This window comes from Phocoena sinus, chromosome 10 (genome assembly GCF_008692025.1).
Source record: "Phocoena sinus isolate mPhoSin1 chromosome 10, mPhoSin1.pri, whole genome shotgun sequence".
Classification (NCBI taxonomy): Eukaryota; Metazoa; Chordata; class Mammalia; order Artiodactyla; family Phocoenidae; genus Phocoena; species Phocoena sinus.
This window is the reverse complement of record NC_045772.1, coordinates 66,066,009-66,084,939: the sequence shown is the minus strand read 5'-3', so window position 1 is coordinate 66,084,939 and position 18,931 is coordinate 66,066,009. Positions and strand designations below refer to the sequence as shown.

The 18,931-nt window shown below is 43.5% G+C and overlaps 1 protein-coding gene across 1 annotated transcript; it reads right to left on the bottom strand.

Annotated features, from left to right (window-relative positions):
- Nucleotides 1-9,538: 9,538 nt before the first annotated feature.
- On the bottom strand, nt 9,539-12,874 carry AMIGO2 (adhesion molecule with Ig like domain 2). Its single transcript, XM_032645371.1, has 2 exons — nt 12,459-12,874; nt 9,539-12,085 (listed from the first exon to the last, which is right to left on the bottom strand). Exon 2 carries the CDS (start codon nt 12,020-12,022, stop codon nt 10,457-10,459), a length of 1,566 nt encoding a protein of 521 aa, XP_032501262.1. The 5' UTR covers nt 12,023-12,085; nt 12,459-12,874; the 3' UTR covers nt 9,539-10,456.
- Between the last annotated feature and the right edge of the window lie 6,057 nt (nt 12,875-18,931).

The window sequence follows — 18,931 nt, the reverse complement described above, 5'->3', positions numbered from 1 at the left end:
CAGAGGAAGGACATGAGCTAGCTTACGCTTCAGAAGGATCATGGTGGCTGTAGTTTTAAGAACAGGCTGTAGGAGGACAAGGGTGGAAGCAGGGAGACCAGCAAGGCTACGGCAATAATTCAATGAGGGATGCTGGGGGCTTGGATGGGGATGGAAAGGAGCTGGTGAGAAGAGGTCAGATGCCTCCAGCTAATTTTGAAGGTAAAGCCACGGGGACTTCCCCACTGATGGAATGGATATAGGGTATGAGAGCAAAAAGGAGTCAGACTTGACACCAAGCTTGGGGGCTGAGCAATTGGAAGGATGGGGTTGCCATTTGACTGAGATGAGAAAGACCATGGGAAGAACCGCGTTTATTCAACAACCCAGAAGGCATTTCTAGGTCCAATATAAACACATTGCATGGAAATGCCCATAGATAGTGACGTACTCTGCGCCTGGCACTTTCCAGGGGTCAAGAATGCCTTTAAGAGGGACAGGGTGGGGTGGGGCTGGAGGGCAAGTTTCTATAGCCAAGTACGGTTAAGGTAGTTTGATAACAAATAATAAACACGTGTTCCAAGCATTTTCCAAAAATAAACTGAGGAGATAAAGACATAGCCAGGAAAAATTTCCCATAAATGCCTCTGCCGCCATCTCCTCTAAATCTTTAGGACCCTGTGGGAAAAGGCTTTGCTGCCTTGCAGGAATCCTGGCAACGGCCCTAAATTCAAGAGATGTAAGGGATGCTTGCTGCCTCTCCCTTCTCCCCAAGTGTGCGGTACTGAAAACTGAACAGAATTAAGAGAATACTCTGAGTGACAAATGGCAGGGGAGTTAGTCAGCCACCTTATGGTGGTAAGCAGCCAGTCCTTAAAGGGCGATGCCTGAGTCCAGTTCCTCAGGGAAGTCTCAGACCCTTTACAGGGCTGCATATAATCTCATTTTCCAAAACCCTGTCAAATGTGTAAGATGCTTAACGTTGACCATTTTTTCAATGAGAAGAAAAAATGTAATAACATTCTTTTAGCAATCAGTAACAATCAACATGTGATTGGATTTGTCATTTAAATCACTTCATTTAGGACTAATGAAGTCCTATTTAAGGTCCTTATTCACATTATATATTATGATTAATGATATAATTTTTTAAATTGAATCCTTACGTGAATAAGATTTATTAACACAAATATTTCCTGACAAACTTGGCCCGGGATCAAGAACGACATTTCCTCTGGGTTTTAGGAAAGAGTCAAAGTTATTATAAATGGTCGCTTAGGGGAGATAGGGCTATTTTCTCCACTTATTTGAAGTAGGTCAGATTGAGAGCTCAAGGCTTCCCTAAGGTTGTAATTAAGTATGAATATTAAAAAACTGAAAACAAATAAAAAATAAACAGCCTTCTTAGGCATTCACATCACAGGCCTTTCATTAAGTTTGTACCTCAGGCGAGATCCTTTTCTTTGGAAAAAAGAATACAGTTTAAAAAAGAGAGAGATTAAAGAAAACCAAAACAAACAAAAACCCCTGTGCCATAGCTCTGGAAGTCTAGGCTTCTAGAAAGATTCACTCAAGCATGAACGCTTTGGAGAAGTATTTAAGAGGACAGAGCTGAGGCAAAAATGCACGCACACACTCAATAAGCAGCCTGAACTGCTGTAATCCAAGCCTGCAGGTCGGTCACATCTTTCTGTCTCTTCCCACCCAAATCATTTACTCTTATAAAACTGGCTTAGTCAAATCAATATCTAGGCTAGCAATGTAAATTTAGTTACAGTGAGGCTTGGGTAAACATTAGCCCTGAGGTATTTCTTGGTCCATAGAGTGATAACTGAATTAAGTAGCATCATTTCATCATTACCGTACGAAGCCCACATTGTTACACAAGAGAAGCTAATATTTCTAACTTTTTAGCTTGGCCAAATGTGCTATAAGCCTTTACATGAGCCAATTTGCTATGCATCCTCCTTGAAAAGCTACGAAACAGGACCACACAGCAGCTACGTTTTCAGCGAGGATGGAATGCGGAATGAGAAGGGTTCACGCTGGGCCACGTCCAGACACCAAGTGATCAAACTACCGAAGGGGGCCCACTGCAAGGTAGTTCCGAGCGCACCAATGCTGTGTGTCCTACAGCCGCTCTGGTTGAATCCCCAGGGCCCCAGAGTACGTTCACAATCCTGCCTTCCATCCTGTCTGCATGTCCAGCTGTGGAAAACAAACCAGACCTCTCCAAACACAGAGGCCTCCTTGGAGCCCCCGCTCAGGCATCCTTTCTTCAGGAAAACTTCCCTGACCTCCCTGTCTTTGGGCACTTCTCTAGCAGCGCGCTTGCCTCATTAAAGCTGTGTTTCTGCCTCTCTTCAAACACTGGGAGCAGCTGGATCGTCGTTGATCTCTGGGTCGAGCTCAGGGACAGACACATATTAGGTATTCAATACTGTGTGTTGAATTAATGAATGAACATAATTGAAAAGTTGACATGCAAACACCTACTATGGGCTAGGTGCTGGATAAAGGGATAGAAGACATCTCCTCAAGTAGCTGAGGATCTGGTCAGGAAGATGAGGAATGTGAATAGAGACAGAACGATAAAAGCCAGCATCGCTTAAGGGCCAAAGCAGCGAGCTGCCAAGGGGAGGGGGAATCACAGCGGGACAGGGTACAGAGTCTTGAAAGAAGAGCCAGACCACTGGAGGAAAGGTCTCCTGAAGCCAGATAAGCAGAGGGCAAAGGGGACATGATGAGCAAAGCCCTCTTATGGAGCTGGAAAGTATTACAGTTTAGTATATTACAGTACAGACATTAAGAGGCTGGGTTCTGGATGGATCCAGACAAAACCGGATCCAAATGGACGTAAAAATACCTTCCTCATAGGTATGGGGACAGAATATGTAAAGCCCTTATCATGGAGCTTACATATAAAAATGTTTTTTTTTTTCTGTTTTTATAATTTTATGGGAGTCTAGTTGATTTTAAATGTTGTGTTAGTTTCTGCTGTAAAGTGAGTCAGTTATACATATACAAATATCTACTCTCTTTTAGATTCTTTTCCCGTGGAGGTCATTACAGCGTATTGAGAAGACTTCCCTGCTGTAATTGCTATTATTCTCATTCCTCGGGACATGGCTAGGACATTCAGAAGTCTTCTTTCTAACTGTGATGGACGTGAAGTTTGGGGCTGTGAGTGTAGATAAAGGACCAGTGTGAAATATTAAGGTCTCTTTCTCCTCTAGATTTGATCACAAATGGTAATAAATGAGCAGTCAAATTTTAAATAGAGTCCCTGACATTCATTTTAGAGCACTATTAACTAAGTCTGCACCACCTCCTTACAATATTGTCTTTCTGAGGTAAGGATCCCAGCTAATGTAACATTCAGAGCATCTATGGGTTGGCTATTCAGTGTTCAAGCCTGTGTCACATTAGCCCAACAGGGTAAAGCAAGGTCTCTGCTAATTATCTGCCTTTTCTCATCTCTTATTTGCCAGTCTAGTCACTAGCAGACAAATCAACTCTTACTCCTGAATTGTTTCAGGTTTTTTGTTTCATCTCTCAGTTGTACTGTAATCTCCTTTAAGGGGAGAGAATAGTTATTATACATCATTTACGGCCTCCACACTATGTAGAAACGCTTAATAATCTTCTCCTGGCTACCACTGGCCACTCATCACCAAGGGTTTGGCCCTTGATCCTATGACACTCCACTCCACGACGCCAAGATCCTAGTGCATAGCTGTTAGTGTATCTGACACCATCTTGGGCCCTTACAATTTCTTCTGTCCTTCCGCTGACCCTACCCAGGACTATACCGTGCAGTAAATCACTTCTCTGTCGTCAAGGGCTTTGTAGTTAAAAGATATTGTTTAAATAATCATTAGGACCAGGTGGCCTCTATGCTCTGTTAGGCCCCAAACAATGATGGAAACCTTCACTGACGTATTCTTGGCGCCCATGAGACTAGTTACCCATTCATGGATCTTGACTTAGGAATGCATGTCCTGTTTTCCAAGCACCTACCCCCTTACCCTAGGTTAACTACAAAATTGCCTCAATGGCCCCTCAGTGGTACGGAGTATGGCTGCAAAGGCTTCTGGATGGTTACCTGCCGGATCCCAATCCCACCCTGTAAGTTACCCTATAATTGACTGATCCATTGATTATACGCAGCCGTCTGCCTCATTTTTCAGTCTCAGTTCGTGGGTACTTTTCGTTCCCTCCGTCCTATAGACACTTAATATATATACACATACTCTGAGTATGATGTTTGATACTTTGCTGATACATTACCTAATAGAGAAGTTTAACCAGGTAAGCTGATGATGCTACGTTCTGCAATAATTTTTATTATTTTGAGAAATCTAATTTGAAAATTAGCTGAAAAAATCCCCCACTGGCTCTGAACTGCCTCCTCCATTCTTCTAGACATTTAAAGCAAATTTTCAGATGCCCCCTCCAATAGGATTATTTTTTCCTGTAAATTGGGGTCATTTTTAATTTTAAAAAATTGAACCCAATTACTTATTCATTTAAAAATCTTAAATATGTCGCTTATGATGATAAAGCAGATATTCGCTTTGCATATTAAGCAGTTTCATGCGTGAAGGGCAACCAGACTGAAAAGAACCCGCAGACTAAGGAGGCTTCGTCTATTAAACCAAATCTTCTTAGGTAGATTTCTAATTTTGCTACTCGTGACTCATTGTGTTTTAAGGGAAAAAATAATAATAATTTCCATCTTTATTATGTTTGAAGGACTTATGATCCCCCGACCCTCCTTCATTCCTCTTCTCCCAGATTTGCTGTGAGCACTAATCACATTTATGAGTTTACTTATGGCCCGTGCTTTACATAGTTATTCTGTTGGTAGAACATCCCTAAGGGTTCTGTGCAGAGATATTTTTTAAATGATTCTCATGATAAAAACGACTTATTAGCTGAGTCACCTGGGAAAATTATTTATCCCTTTTAAGCCTCTTTTTCCTATCTGAAACAGTTGGGGGGGGTTAATATTTCCCATTTCAGGGCTTCTGTAATGAGGAATAATAAACCCCAATTCTCACACTTAATAAATTAAAGCCAGTATAAATTCCATATATATGTATATATGTATGTATATATGATATATACACACACTGTATATAGATATATAGATATCTATCTAGATATAGATATAGAGATATATATATCTCTATATCTATATCTATATATCACCTCTTACAATTTATAAAAGGATCTGTGTTTCCATACTCTGTTTACTCTGATCCTCACTGTAAAAGGATTCCCCTTCTGGAATCTATTCACAAATAACAATGGTCCTGTAAGCAGTCCTCTCAATTAGTCAAGAGGTCATTATAAGAGTTTTTGGTTCTACATTTTATATGTTACTAACAAATAATACTTGCAAGGGCGAACTACCATCATCTTTCCACACTAATTTTCATATTATAAAAAATAAAAAATATGGGTTGGGGGCTGGCTCTTGGGCAAAGAGGGATGAGAAAACCGTGAAAAGAATTTCACTGCTCTCTTTTAAAAATATTATTCTAATATATTGAAAAAACAAAGAAGTTTGTTCTCTGTAGCTGAAATCTGCACTCATATCTTTGGAATATGCCTTCACTTTACTATGATCTAATCAAATTTGAAAGCCCCAAAGCTCATTGTTAGGAATCAGATCTGCTGTTGCTGCTTTCAAGCCAAAAATAGTTTTAATAAATGAAAGAATCAGAGATCTAGTCATCTCAAAGTAGTTATTCTGTATTTCATAATTTAGAAAAATAGAAATCACAAATTATAACCAACAATTTACTCTAGAGCTTATTTAGTATCAGAGGATCACTCTTTCGTTTTCCCAACATATTATAATTTTTTTAAGTGAGCGCCAAAACTCTTTTTATTAATAAATCCATTAGCAAGTAATAATAATGTATTTTGATAGAGCCCCAAACACAAAATTTGCTACAGCCCCATTTTTTTTGGCTGTGTTTCAACAAAATAAGCAGAAGCATAATTATTTGGAAATTTCAAAAAAATATATGATATTCAGGCCTTACCTCAGGTGGCCTGAACCAGAACCTCTGGTTGGGCAATGTATAGAGGGTACCTGCTAGAAACGCTTGTTTATCTAACTTTCCCCTGTGATCCCATGGAGAAGCCTGGGTTTAGACCTATTGTTAGACCACTTGGTACACCAGATGACACTAAAAGGTGACAATCATAAAGCAGCAGTCACGGCAAAGAAAAAAGCCAGCAATATTGCAGGGTGTTTAGGCTATATCCTCTTTTAACAGTGCTTAGCAGGTTGATCCAAATCAGACGTCTTTTTAAAATCTGGACTGTACGTCTTCTTGTCCCTCTTATGTTTCCACCCCCATAAGTTTCACCTATGTCCCTTCTGATTAACATTTCAGAAAAATGTTTATTTAGAAAAATGAAAAAACAACATGTTTTCTGGGCAAATAATTCAAGCAATCAGAGCTAAAAATTAATCAAAAATTTTTTTAATATTTTAATCTCTCTAGGCCAAACGGTGAGGATTCATGAAGAAGTTAACTATAAATTAATGTTTTAGGTCATCAGTTCAGATTATAACTCTTAAAAGTGTATTTTAAAAATGTAACTCATGATTAACTAGACAGTCTGTTATCATGAACCTAATATCTCCTAATTATAGTGAAAAAATATTGTAAGCCCAGGAAAATTTCACATCAATGATCTTTGCTTGATTTTTCCAATGAGTATCCACCTCTCTCACAACTGTGTAATAAAAAATACTAAGTACCTTAAAAGAATAACGCAGTTACATAAATCCAGATTATTACTTAGAAGGAAAATTATATAAAAGTTTTGAGTGGAACAAATTTATAAAGTACAAATTAGTTCTGTTCCTATATTTAAAATACATGTGATCAGGCTACTACCAAAAAAAAAGAAAAAAACAGGTACATGTAAGAACTTAAAATTCCACATCATAACAGTCAGTTCTGTGCTTTACATCACCGCGCCTTCCTATTCCTGTCCAAAACAAAGCTTTGTTTTGCAGCATTCAGGATTTTTGTTTGTTTTCTTTTTTATTATTTTTATTTTTATTGAAATATAGTTGATTTACAATGTTGTGTTAGTTTCACACGTACAGCAAAGTGATTCCGTTTTTTGTATATATATATATGTTTTGTTTTGGTTGTAAGTATGTTAGTTTTTTTTTTCTTTCTTTCTTTTTTTTTTTTTTTTGCAGTACGTGGGCCTCTCTGTTGTGGCCTCTCCCATTGCGGAGCACAGGCTCCAGATGCGCAGGCTCAGCGGCCATGGCTCACGGGCCCAGCCACTCCGCGGCATGTGGGATCTTCCTGGACCGGGGCACGAACCTGTGTCCCCTGCATCGGCAGGTGGACTCTCAATCACTGCGCCACCAGGGAAGCCCAGTATGTTAGTTTTTATCTCAGCTCAGCCCATCCTTTAACCAAGCATCTGGATTAGGACCAGCCAAGATCAGGCTCTCCAAACTCCCCACTCTAGCACAGTCCATGTCCCCTTGCCAAAGGCAGCATGCGTTTCCTAGGAGCAAGGGTTTGAGGGCTGAAGGACCCTAGAGAAAAGGTTGAATTCAGAGATCCTCTGCAAACTCCCTGCCAGCCAGGCTCTTTCACACTCAGCATTGGGGTCATCAGGGCCCCTGGAGGCAGCCCCTCCCCTTGCTGGAGAGTGTCAGTGGTTCGAAAGAGTTTTCCCTTGTGTCCAGACTCCCATGTGACCTTGAACAAATCACAGCATCTCTGAGTCTGAGATTCTCCAAATATGAATGATGAAAAGAGTGATGATTTCAAAGGTTACACAGATCACAGAATTCTTCCTAATTACTTAAATGGCAGGAACTGGAATAAAATGTTTTCCTATAGGCACTTCCCTGGTGGTGCAGTGGTGAAGACCACAGGCTCCCAATGCATGGGGCACGGGTTTGATCCCTGGTCAGGGAACTACTATGATCTCGCAAACCGCACAGTATGGCAAAAAAAAAAAAAAAATTAAATTAAAAAAAATGCTTTTCCTGTAATATCTTTGGGGCTGAAGGATCTTATGTAACCGGTGAGGTCTGTGTTTAAAAGGCAGTGGCAGGGACTTCCCTGGCAGTCCAGTGGTTAAGATTTCACCTTCCAAGGCAAGGGGTGCGGGTTCGATTCTTGGTCAGGGAGCTAAGATCCCACATGCCTTGGGGCCGAACACCAAAACATAAAACAGAAGCAATATTGTAACAAATTCAATAAAGACTTTAAAAATGGTCCACCTCAAAACATAAAAAAAAAAAATAACACCGGGCAATAAAGAATTGTCAATGTGACTGAGCAGTGGCTAACATCCTATTCCCTCGGCACACATCACCCACTCCTTGTTACCCAGATGACCAGCATCTGCCACTGGGAGCCTAGCTTGGCACTCATCAAGCTGTCACCAAGTACCCAGTTCCCCCAAAACCTCCATTGCCAAAGTCAGTCTTCCCTCCTCCTCTGGTTCTCCAGTTCTCCAAATATTTGTTACTGTTGCCTAATTCCATCTTTTAAAAATTCTCTTCTCTTGGCCCCAGGGACAACACATCCCTGATTCATTCTCCTTTGCCATTTTCTGACCTCTCTTTTGTCTCATTCTTTGGCTCCTTCTCCGTCCCCATAGTTAAAAATAACCACTTTTTGACCCTCTTATCTTCGCCAGGAAGAATCCCAAAACTGAGCTCTCCTCGAAACCCTGTCACTAACTCACTGTGTGGCCTCAGACAACCCACAACCCTCTCTGGGTTTCCTTTATCCCTGAGAAAGGAAAGGAGCTGGACTTGATGATCCAAAATCATAGTCCCTCGGAGTTTGGCAGTGCTACACTAGTCTGTCCTAATCCCATTCCTGTCCTCCATCAGCATATGGTACATTTTCAGAAAACCAGTCCAAGTCTGTAATGGAACTAAGACCACCAGGAAGTCATCAATTCCAGGGTAGAAGAAACCTTAGACATCATCTAGTCTGAAATTTTCATTTCATAGCTGAGGAAACTTAGGTCAAGAGTGGGTACTCGGGGCTTCCCTGGTGGCACAGTGATTGAGAGTCCGCCTGCCGATGCAGGGGATGCGGGTTCGTACCCCGGTCCGGGAGGATCCCACATGCCGCGGAGCGGCTGGGCCCATGAGCCATGGCTGCTGAGCCTGCGCGTCCGGAGCCTGTGCTCCGCGACGGGAGAGGCCACAGCAGTGAGAGGCCCGCGTACCGAAGGAAAAAAAAAAAAAAAAAAAAAAGAGTGGGTACGCGATTACCTCACAGCAGGGATAGGAATGAGGAGGAGGTCTCCGGGGCTCTCACATGTTCCAATATCAGAGCTTAAATATCTTCCAAACCTGGTTGAAATGTATAATGGTATCAGAGTAAAATGTGATATAGAAGGTATAAGCTGGGTAGGGCACTTTAGAGCCTTTTTCCCTCTTTAAAAAAAAATAAACTCTGTACTGTAACTCTAAGAAATTTGGAGAGGTATTTGCTATAGAGGGTGCTTAACACAAAAGTAGCAAAATCAGATCACATAAAACATCTTAGATGTATATTTTTAAATAGGCAAATAAAACAGAACATCAAGTCGCAGAACACATATATTTACAATAATTCAAATGTCCAAAGCACAATACAGTGGTATCTCTTTAACAGTTCATATAATTTAAGACATACATTCACACAAGCATATGAACAAATACTAGTCTCCTAGACCAAAGGCTGAAGAAGCTACTCAGACGTTTTGGCACTGACGCCTACATATTTATGGCAACAAATAATGATGGCTTTAAACTTTCAGTAAGATCTTTTGCACAAAGATAGGAAATGTACAGAATGGGAAAAAGACAGTCAAACAAATGTACCTTTACTGTACTATTTATCTAACACCACATGGGATGAGGCACCGCTCAGTAAATTTGATCAGGATAGTCTATTTACTCTGGTCTGCAATGATGACATGAACCGAATTATTCCCAAATCTAACTTTACTTTGCGCTTTATAAATAATTGCTGCTTGGTTCTTCCTTCTGCATCTTTTAAAAATGAACACAACACTTTTCTTTAACGTAACTCAACTTTGGTGCCAATAAGTTAGTAAAATCCCTTTTTTAAGAATACGAATACTTGGAACTTATTTTTTCTTTTAAGAATCCTGAGTGAAAGGACAGTGTCAGTGATATCACCTCCAGGCCAGCTTTGAAATGATCAGTGGTGCTAAAGACTAAGATATTATCTAGAACTTAAACTCTGAAAAACAGCCCCATCTTTCTCTGGCACGAACCTAAGTGCTTCAGCACATTTCCTATTAACCAGGGAAAGAGACCCTTTGGTTGTATTTCAGAAAAACAAAAACAACCCCATTTCTGTCCTTCTGTTTATTTCTGCAGACCACACACAAAGCTGAATATGAAGAGATTCGATCACTACATCATAAAAATACAGGCACAAAATTAAGTGGACGCCACAAAGGGTGTGTCTGAAAACACTGAATTGACTGAATCTGAATCAGATTTCACCCTCGTGGACTTTAAGATGCCCTCAGCTATGACCGTTTCACTGGGAAAGAGCCTGACTTTCCCATTCTGCCCTGTTGCAGTATCCTTCAGGGGTTCCAAAAACACCACTCTTTTCCCGGCCCCTGCCTTCCGTTCATCGGCGGGGGCATCGCTTTCAGGGCCAGAACTGAGAATAGATGCATGGGCATTGCTTTGGTTTAGCATATTTTTTCGTCTCTTGGGTTTACATTTGCAGGGACACGGTGTCAGATAGAGGTACAGAAGTACCAAAACAATGCTGGCCACACAGGCTGCAAGAGTGGTAAAAGCCGTGTTAAATGCCTCGTGAGCATGGGATCTGTTTACGGTGAAATTGCTCACGTTTATTGTGATATCCACAGTTTCATTTAACAGACGTTGCCGATTCATTGCAACACAGGAATACACTCCAGCATCCTCGAAACGAGGACTTTCTATAACCAGACTTCCATTGGGAAATATGTGAAAGTTTTCTATCTCTTTATCGGGCTCCAGCACTCTGTTATCTGGACCGACCCACATGAAATCGGTATTCACGTTACCAGTCTTGCTATCACAGTGGACAATCAGCCTCTCCCCCACTTGAGCCTCATGAATAAAGCCAAGGGCACGGAAGGAACCATTGATGATACTGTCAGAGCAGTTCATAAAGCTATCCTGGAGCAGAAGCACCTGATGGAAGTGCCTAGCGTCAGACCACAAGCGACAGGTATAATCATTCTTAAAATCCATCACTGAGCTGAAGTGCCTACGATACCAAAAGGTCAGCAACGAGTAAAGGGAACAGTCACAGACAAATGGGTTTCCATGAAGGTAGATGCCTCTCAGCTGCCTTCCTGGCACTAAATTTATATGATGCATCGGCAGGGAGGGGATCCGGTTATAAGAAACATCTAGAAACATCAGTTCTGCCAACTTGAACCTTCCAACGTACAAATCCATGGGAAACTGCGTGAGAAAGTTTCCACTTAAGTAGAGTTTCTGCAGTTGGGAGAGCCCTCCAAACGCTGAAGGGTCGAGATAGGAGATGTGATTGTTGTAAAGCAGGAGCACTTCCAGAACCTTCAACTCCTGGAACACTGCACTTTTCACAGTCTTCAGCTTGTTGGATGATAAGTCAAGACACTTCAGATTTGGAGTGCTGGAAAAACTGTCCGTAGAAATGCTCGTGATGTTGTTATGCCGAATAATGAGGGTGTTCAGCTTTACAAACGACACGGGAATCCACTCAGAATCCAGGAGCCCGATTCTGTTATAACTCAGATCCAGTCTCTTGATCAGTCTGAAAAGGTTCCCAGGCACCTTGGACAGGTTTTTGTTGGTGCAGCTGACGATGTCAGTGGCACAGATGCAAGCGGTGGGGCACACCCCGGAGGCCCCACGGCTCGCAGTCACCGTGATCACCAACAAACACAGCAGTTCCCTGCAGCCCGGTCTGACAACTCCAGGCAGGGTGGGCAGTGCGTGTAAACGTAAAGACATTATGGTCGCCTCTAAGGCTCTTCCAGGCGCCTTTTCCACCAGCTCAGCCTCCCACCAGTGAACCTGGTAAACAATCAATATTTAAAGAGGGGTAAAAAAGCAAAGTTAACTAGCACTAGTTAGCCCTTAAGAGTAATATCTGGCTTTCTTTCCAATAACTTTTGAAATGGAGGTTGTTGTTTTTTTCACACTGGGGAGCCTACGTGTCCTTTTTATTGTTGGATGCAATTTTTCCTGAGTTACTCCTGCTTACAGACATTTACAGTCCCATTCTATCAACACAACCGTCTCAATATCAGAAACTCAATTGTTTTTTAAGGTGCATCCTGCGTTGTTTTTTTTAACTCTCTCCAAGAGTCACAAAAATATACAAACGCATCTTATAAACAATTACACGGAAATACTTAGCAAGCCACCCGTCCAGAAAGCAACTCACGGAGCTGGGAAGCCTCACGGGCTCCGGAGATAGGCCGCCGACGGTGGTGTCTTCTGCAGGTCTGTGCGTCTGTCTGTCTGTCACTCCGGCATCTTACGCGTTCCTTTCCCTTTAGCTCCCGGCGGGCGGCAGCCTCTCGTTGGCTCGCAACTTTGGGGAGTTTCAGGCAGCCGCAGCGGCGGCAGCAACCCCGGGCGCAGGGAACGTCTCGGCCGGCTGCGGTTGCTTCTCCCCGGCTCTCTTCATTTGCTCTGCTGAAGGTACCGCCTGGGCGCTCTGGCCGTCGCGTGCCCGCGCGCGGGGCGCCTTGCTCCCGGAGCCTGGTCCAAGGGGCGGAGGCGCGGGGAGCGGGTCGGACCCGGCCCCGCCTCTCCGCGCACCGGAGGCTGCAGGGCCCGGGTTCCCGGGCGGCGCCGGCCGGGTTTTATCCCCGCGCGCCCGAGGTCGGGTGCGGGGCGGGGAGACCGGTCCCGCCCCCGCACGTTCTCCCTCCAGCGGGAACCAGCTCCCGGGCTGCGGGCCGGGGGCGCGCGGCGCGGGGAGGGGGCGGCAGCACAGCCAATCGGGGCAGCGGCCGGCGCCCCCTTCGCCCCCACCCGGCAGACCCGCCGCCAACTCCACCACCCTCCCCCCACTCCCGGGTCCCGGGAGAGCGGCCGCGCGGGTGGGGCGGGTGGGGCCGGTGGGGGGTGGACACCTGAGGCCGTGGCCGGCGTCCCCCGGCGTGAGGACGCGGTTTCGCACTCCTGCCAGTCGCGTCCGCGAGCCCAGCCGGGGTCAGCAGGGTGATAGGGTTGGGAGAGGTTAAGGGACACGCCCAGTCCCGGAGGGAGAGGTCGCACCCTTCAAGACCCACTTCGTCGCGGCAGCGCAGGTCGCCTCCCTCTCCCACCCAGTCCGTTGAGCTCCCCGACCTCTTTACGGCTTGCTTTGGGCGAAGGCCAAGGGGACTCGCAAAGCGCTAAGTGCAGTGGGTTTTAAAGGTTTACAAAACAAACACAGAAGCTGCCTTCCGTCTTCGCCGTCATTTGGGGGCGGGGGGGGGGCGCAGAGAAATGGGGCACGTTCCCTCCGGTGCAACAGGATCTCTTCTAGGGGAAAGGAACCGGGAAAGCGCAGCGGGGACACTCCGCACCTCCCTGGGAAAGTTCTATCCCTTTCCCAACTCAGGAGGAAGCATCAGCGATGGTCCCCCGTTCGCGAAGGAGAAGCTCAGGAAATAAGGGTTGGAACCGACCTTCCGCCTGGAAGGCAAAGATAACAGTATTCAGCGTGAAAGAAAAAGGAAAAAATCCCGGATCCAGACTTTTTTTTTTTTTTTTCCAAATGTGTTCGCGCCGGACAAGGACTGATCCCAGACAGAAGGGGTGTCTTGCGCGGAGGTTCTTCATCCCTTCGGGAGAGGCAGGCTAGGAAAGTTGCAAGCAGGGTGGACAAGGCCAGGTGACAAGATCAGGCAAAATGAGGTGGGGGAAGGGGAGTGGAGCTGATGAGCTTTTCGATTAAAACTCCATTTTTGGTTGATTCCGAGATCTTTTTTAACGATGGGATTTGACTGAGCCAACTGACCCATTTAGCCGTTATATCCGGATTAACAAGAACTAAATTACTGCGCTGACAAGAGATATTAACCAAAGCAGAAGGGAGGGGGGCATTGAAAAGAGGACCAAATTGAGAACAACAGTTGGGGGCAGGGCACATAACTTGTAATATTACTTAAAAAATAGAAGCGATGACGTAGACAATCAACTGCCCCCCCCCACACACACACACACACTTGCGGTACCGTGAATTTAGTGAGAGTTGTTCTCTACATTGTCCATGAACGGATTCATGTGGTAGCACAGATCTGCTAGGCTGGTGCCAAATCTAAATAGAATTGTATGCATCGTTAATTTAGTTAGGCTTTTTGTGGGATGAATCTGAAATAGCACTGGTAAATTACGATTTTTCAGGTGAGAGCAGCTTGATTCAGATTAGTTTCAGTTTTATGAAAAGTTGAAGTTTATCATAAGACTACAGCCTGAAATGCTTCAGGAACGCATTCCTTACTGCGAGCTCCCAGGGGAGAGGAAGAGGTTGAGATTTTCTGAAGTTTACGCCACACGTCCTTGGGTTCTCAAAAAAGCTTGGTCTCCAGGCCATTTTTACAGTTAGAATGATTAACACAGAGAAATAGATTAAAATTACTCAGAGGTATACTTTTTAAATGACTCATAAATGACCAGGTGTTTGCAGTATTTTACTGAGTAACTAACATCCTATTCAAAGGAAAACATGAAAGTGGGAGAAAGACCTGTATTTAAAAGGAAAATAGTCTAAAAAGAAAAGTGACTTCAGGGGCTTCCCTGGTGGTGCAATGATTAAAGAATCTGCCTGCCAATGCAGGGGTCACGGGTTTGAGCCCTGGTCTGGAAAGATCCCCCATGCCCCGGAGCAACTAAGCCCGTGCGCCACAACTACTGAAGCCCGCGCGCCTTGAGCCCGTGCTCGGCAACAAGAGAAGTCACTGGAATGAGAAGCCCACGCACCGCAACAGAGAGTAGCCCCCGCTCGCCACAACTAAAAGAAAGCCCTCGCGCAGCATAGAGGACCCAACACAGCCAAAAATAAAATTAATTATTTTTAAAAAGTGACTTTCAAAAATGGAAACAGAATGGTAATGTTATATTATTAGGGCTGAAGGCACATCTTAGAAATATTATGCAAAGATTACACAGCCTAAATAAACTGCATGCACTCAAATCCACAGGCAAGTTTATTTATCTATTTAGAGACCTGATTTTTGGGATTCTGCACGTTTGCCAAGGGGAAAAGAGTTTTGAAAGGGATGGGTTTACTCGGCTTGGTGAAGAGAAAGCTAAGAGTTGACTGTAATAATGGTATAAGGTGAGACCTTACTTTGTGGAGGATAACTTTATATCTTTCTGGCATCCCTTCCCCTTCTTCTACCAGATCCACTCTTCCCACTCGAAGGTATATTCCACAAGGGTGGAATGTTATGTCTTGGACACTGCTCTTTTCTTAGCTTCTAGAACCCTGCTTGATACTTGCTTGTCATTGAAGGAATTTTTGATGAATCATCTGCTGAATGGAGAACCTATTCTAGGCTTACATGACCTGAATCTGCTCATAGCCCTCCTGCTCTTTATACCTCAAAAAGCTTTTCTGAAAAACAGAAGAGAGGAAAAGACGAGCCCTGCGAACATTATTTGAGTCCTGGATCCCGCAGTGCCTGAAGGCCACTGCACAATTTTACTTCCTTTCTAATTACATTCTCCACCCCGCATCCTTTTTCTTTTTCTTGTTCTTCTCCCGCCCCCCTCCTCCTCCTTTGCTTAAATTATTTTGAGTTGTGTTGGTGTCACTTATGACTGAAAGAGTCCTAATATATATAATGATGGTAATAATAAATAAATATGTAACGGGCTATTATGTTTCAGATCCGAGCTCTGTGTCTCACATGCATTATTTTGTTTACGGCTCACCAGAACCCTGTGACATTGTATAATCCTATAACGCAGATGGTAAACAACTGTGTTCCAAATTATCTGAGAATGGAATGGAACAAAATTAGCTTGAAGCTCCACTTGAAGGAGTTAGATTAAACAGAAGAGAGACGTTTTTGACAGGGTAGTTCCAGCCTGCAATGGGTTGCCAAGACAGATGGTTGAGTTGCCTTCTCAGGAGTTTGAAATAGGACACATAGATATTTCTCTGGTCTTTTCCACATGGCATAATCTATTGGTTTTTTTGACCATTCAGTGATGACTCCAACGGATAGGAGAAAGTGAATTGACACTCGATGTGATTCTGAATCCAGTGTGCTCAGGCACGTGTGGTCCTTTGAGTGTCTGGCTGGGATTGGAAGTAACTCCTGACTGGGTCAGGGATTTGAGTAGATGAAATCCCAGGGCATTTTCTAGCCCTATGATTTCCAGAATTTCTCAGGTTGTAATCAAAGATGTAAGGAATTAGGTATATGAGACAAGAAATTGTTACAGCACTAGTTTGATCATTTGGAGTCATTTTTACTAATAATGAACACTTTAATAGCACTTTATATGCTGTGAGGGGCTTTCACATTCTGTGTCTCATTTGATTCTAGCATGCCTCCTGTAATCAGGTATAGTTGGGACACCAATCTAAAGTCTTTTTTTAAAAAAAATTGTTTTATTCAAGTATAGTTGATTTACAATGTTGTGTTAATTTCTTCTGTACAGCAAAGTGATTCAGTTATACATATATATATTCTTTTTCATTCTTTTCCATTATGGTCTATATGGTTCCCTGTGCTATACAGTAAGACCTTGTTGTGTATCCATTCTATATATAATATTCATAGTTTGCATCTGCTAACTCCAAACTCCCAGTTCATCCCTCCCCACCTCCCTCCCCTTTAGCAACCATAAATCTGTTCTCTATGTCTGTGAGTCTGTTTCTGTTTCATAGATAAGTTCATTTGTGTCATATTTTAGATTCCACGTATAAGTGATATCATATGGTGTTTGTCTTTCTCTTTGTCTTACTTCACTTAGTATGATAATATCTAGGTCCATCCATGTTACTGCAAATAGCATTATTTCACTCTTTTTTATGGCTGAGTAATATTCCATTGTGTATGTGTGTGTGTGTGTGTGTATATATATATATATATATATGCCATATCTTCTTAAGCCAATCATTTGTTGATGGGCACTTGGGTTGCTTCCATATCTTGACTATTGTAAATAGTGCTCCTATGAACACTGGGGTGCATGTATCTTTTTTTTTATATATAATTTTATTTATTTATCTTTGGCCGTGTTAGGTCTTTGTTGCTGCGTGCGGGCTTTCTCTACTTGTGGCAAGCAGGGGCTACTCTTCGTTGTGGTGCACGGGTTTCTCATTGTGGTAGCTTCTCTTGTTGCGGAGCATGGACTCTAGGCATGCAGTCTTCAGTAGTTGTGGTACGTGGGCTCAGTAGTTGTGGCATGCGAGCTTTAGAGCACAGGCTCAGTAGTTGTGGCGCACAGGCTTAGTTGCTCTGCGGCATGTGGGATCTTCCGGGACCAGGGCTCGAACCCGTGTACCCTGCATTGGCAGGCGGATTCTTAACCACTGCACCACCAGGGAAGCCTGCATGTATCTTTTTGAATTATATTTTTCTCCAGATATATGCCCAAGAGTGGAATTGCTGGATCATATGGCAACTCTATTTTTAGTTTTTTAAAGAATCTTCATACTATTTTCCATAGTGGGTGCACCAATTTACATTCCAACCAACAGTGTAGAAGGGTTTCCTTTTCTCCACACCATCTTCAGCATTTATTATTTGTAGTCTTTTTGATGATGGCCATTCTGAACAGCGTGAGGTGGTTCCTCCCTGTAGTTTTGATTTTCATTTCTCTAATAATTAGTGATGTTGAGCATCTTTTCATGTAAGTTGCCTCTTTTTTTAACCTTGGAACACATCGGGTGTTCTTCAGGGACAGCTCACAGGAGTTTCTAGCTCTGCGGGAGCCTGGTTGTTGCATGCAGAAGCTTTCTGCTGAGAGCCCACTCTGGGGGCAGCACTCTTGGTAGGGTTTTTGCAATGTGACTGCAGCCTAGGCCCGCAGGAAACAGCTCACCAGCTCTGGAAGTGCACTCCACTCCTGCAACAGCCTTTTGACCTGTTCCAGTTGGTTTTTGTAAATTGCCCAAGATTTAAGGTAGAACCAGATCTCGAACCCAGTACTATGTCTCTGACTGTATGGAAACTTGAGCTCCAGCCCCTGTGCTCTCTTAACTCCAGGTGGCATGTGTCACCTTGTGGCTGGATTCTTTGGAAGCTCCATAGGCTAGAAATGGGGCAGGGAGTGGAGATGGAACGTGCAAGAAGTACCCACATACCCTCCCCAGGGAGAGCCCACAGGGGGGCAACTGTTCAAGTAATCACCATTCACCCACCTGCTCTTTCTATCTCCTGTCTTCACGGACGTGGACTAGATAGGATCTTTGTTGTTGTTCTTTTTAATTTAGCTGAAATAAAATTCACATAAACAAAATTCACTGTTCTGACCATTTGAAAGTATACTATTCAGTGGTTAATGTCGTGCAACCATCGCCACGATCTAACTCCGGAATAATTTCATGACTTCCCGAAAGAAGCCCTGGACCCATTAAGCAGTCACTCCCAGTTCCCCTCCTCCCAGCCCCTGGCAACCACTAATTTACCTTCTGTCCCTATGGATTTGCTTATTCTGAACATTTCATATAAATGGAATCATACAAGATGTGGCCTTTTGTGCCTAGCTTCTTTCACTTAGCATAATGTTTTCAAGGTTTGGATGGGTTTTTTTGGCTAAAGTTTGTAGAACCAGTTGGGATCATCCCTTTGAAAGTCTTGCATAGTTGGGTTAGTTGCACTTGAGCTTAGACGTGGGGCATCTGCCCCTGCCGTTGTCAGCCTCGAGGCCGGAAGTCCCATTTGTCCAGAGTCTTCAATTATG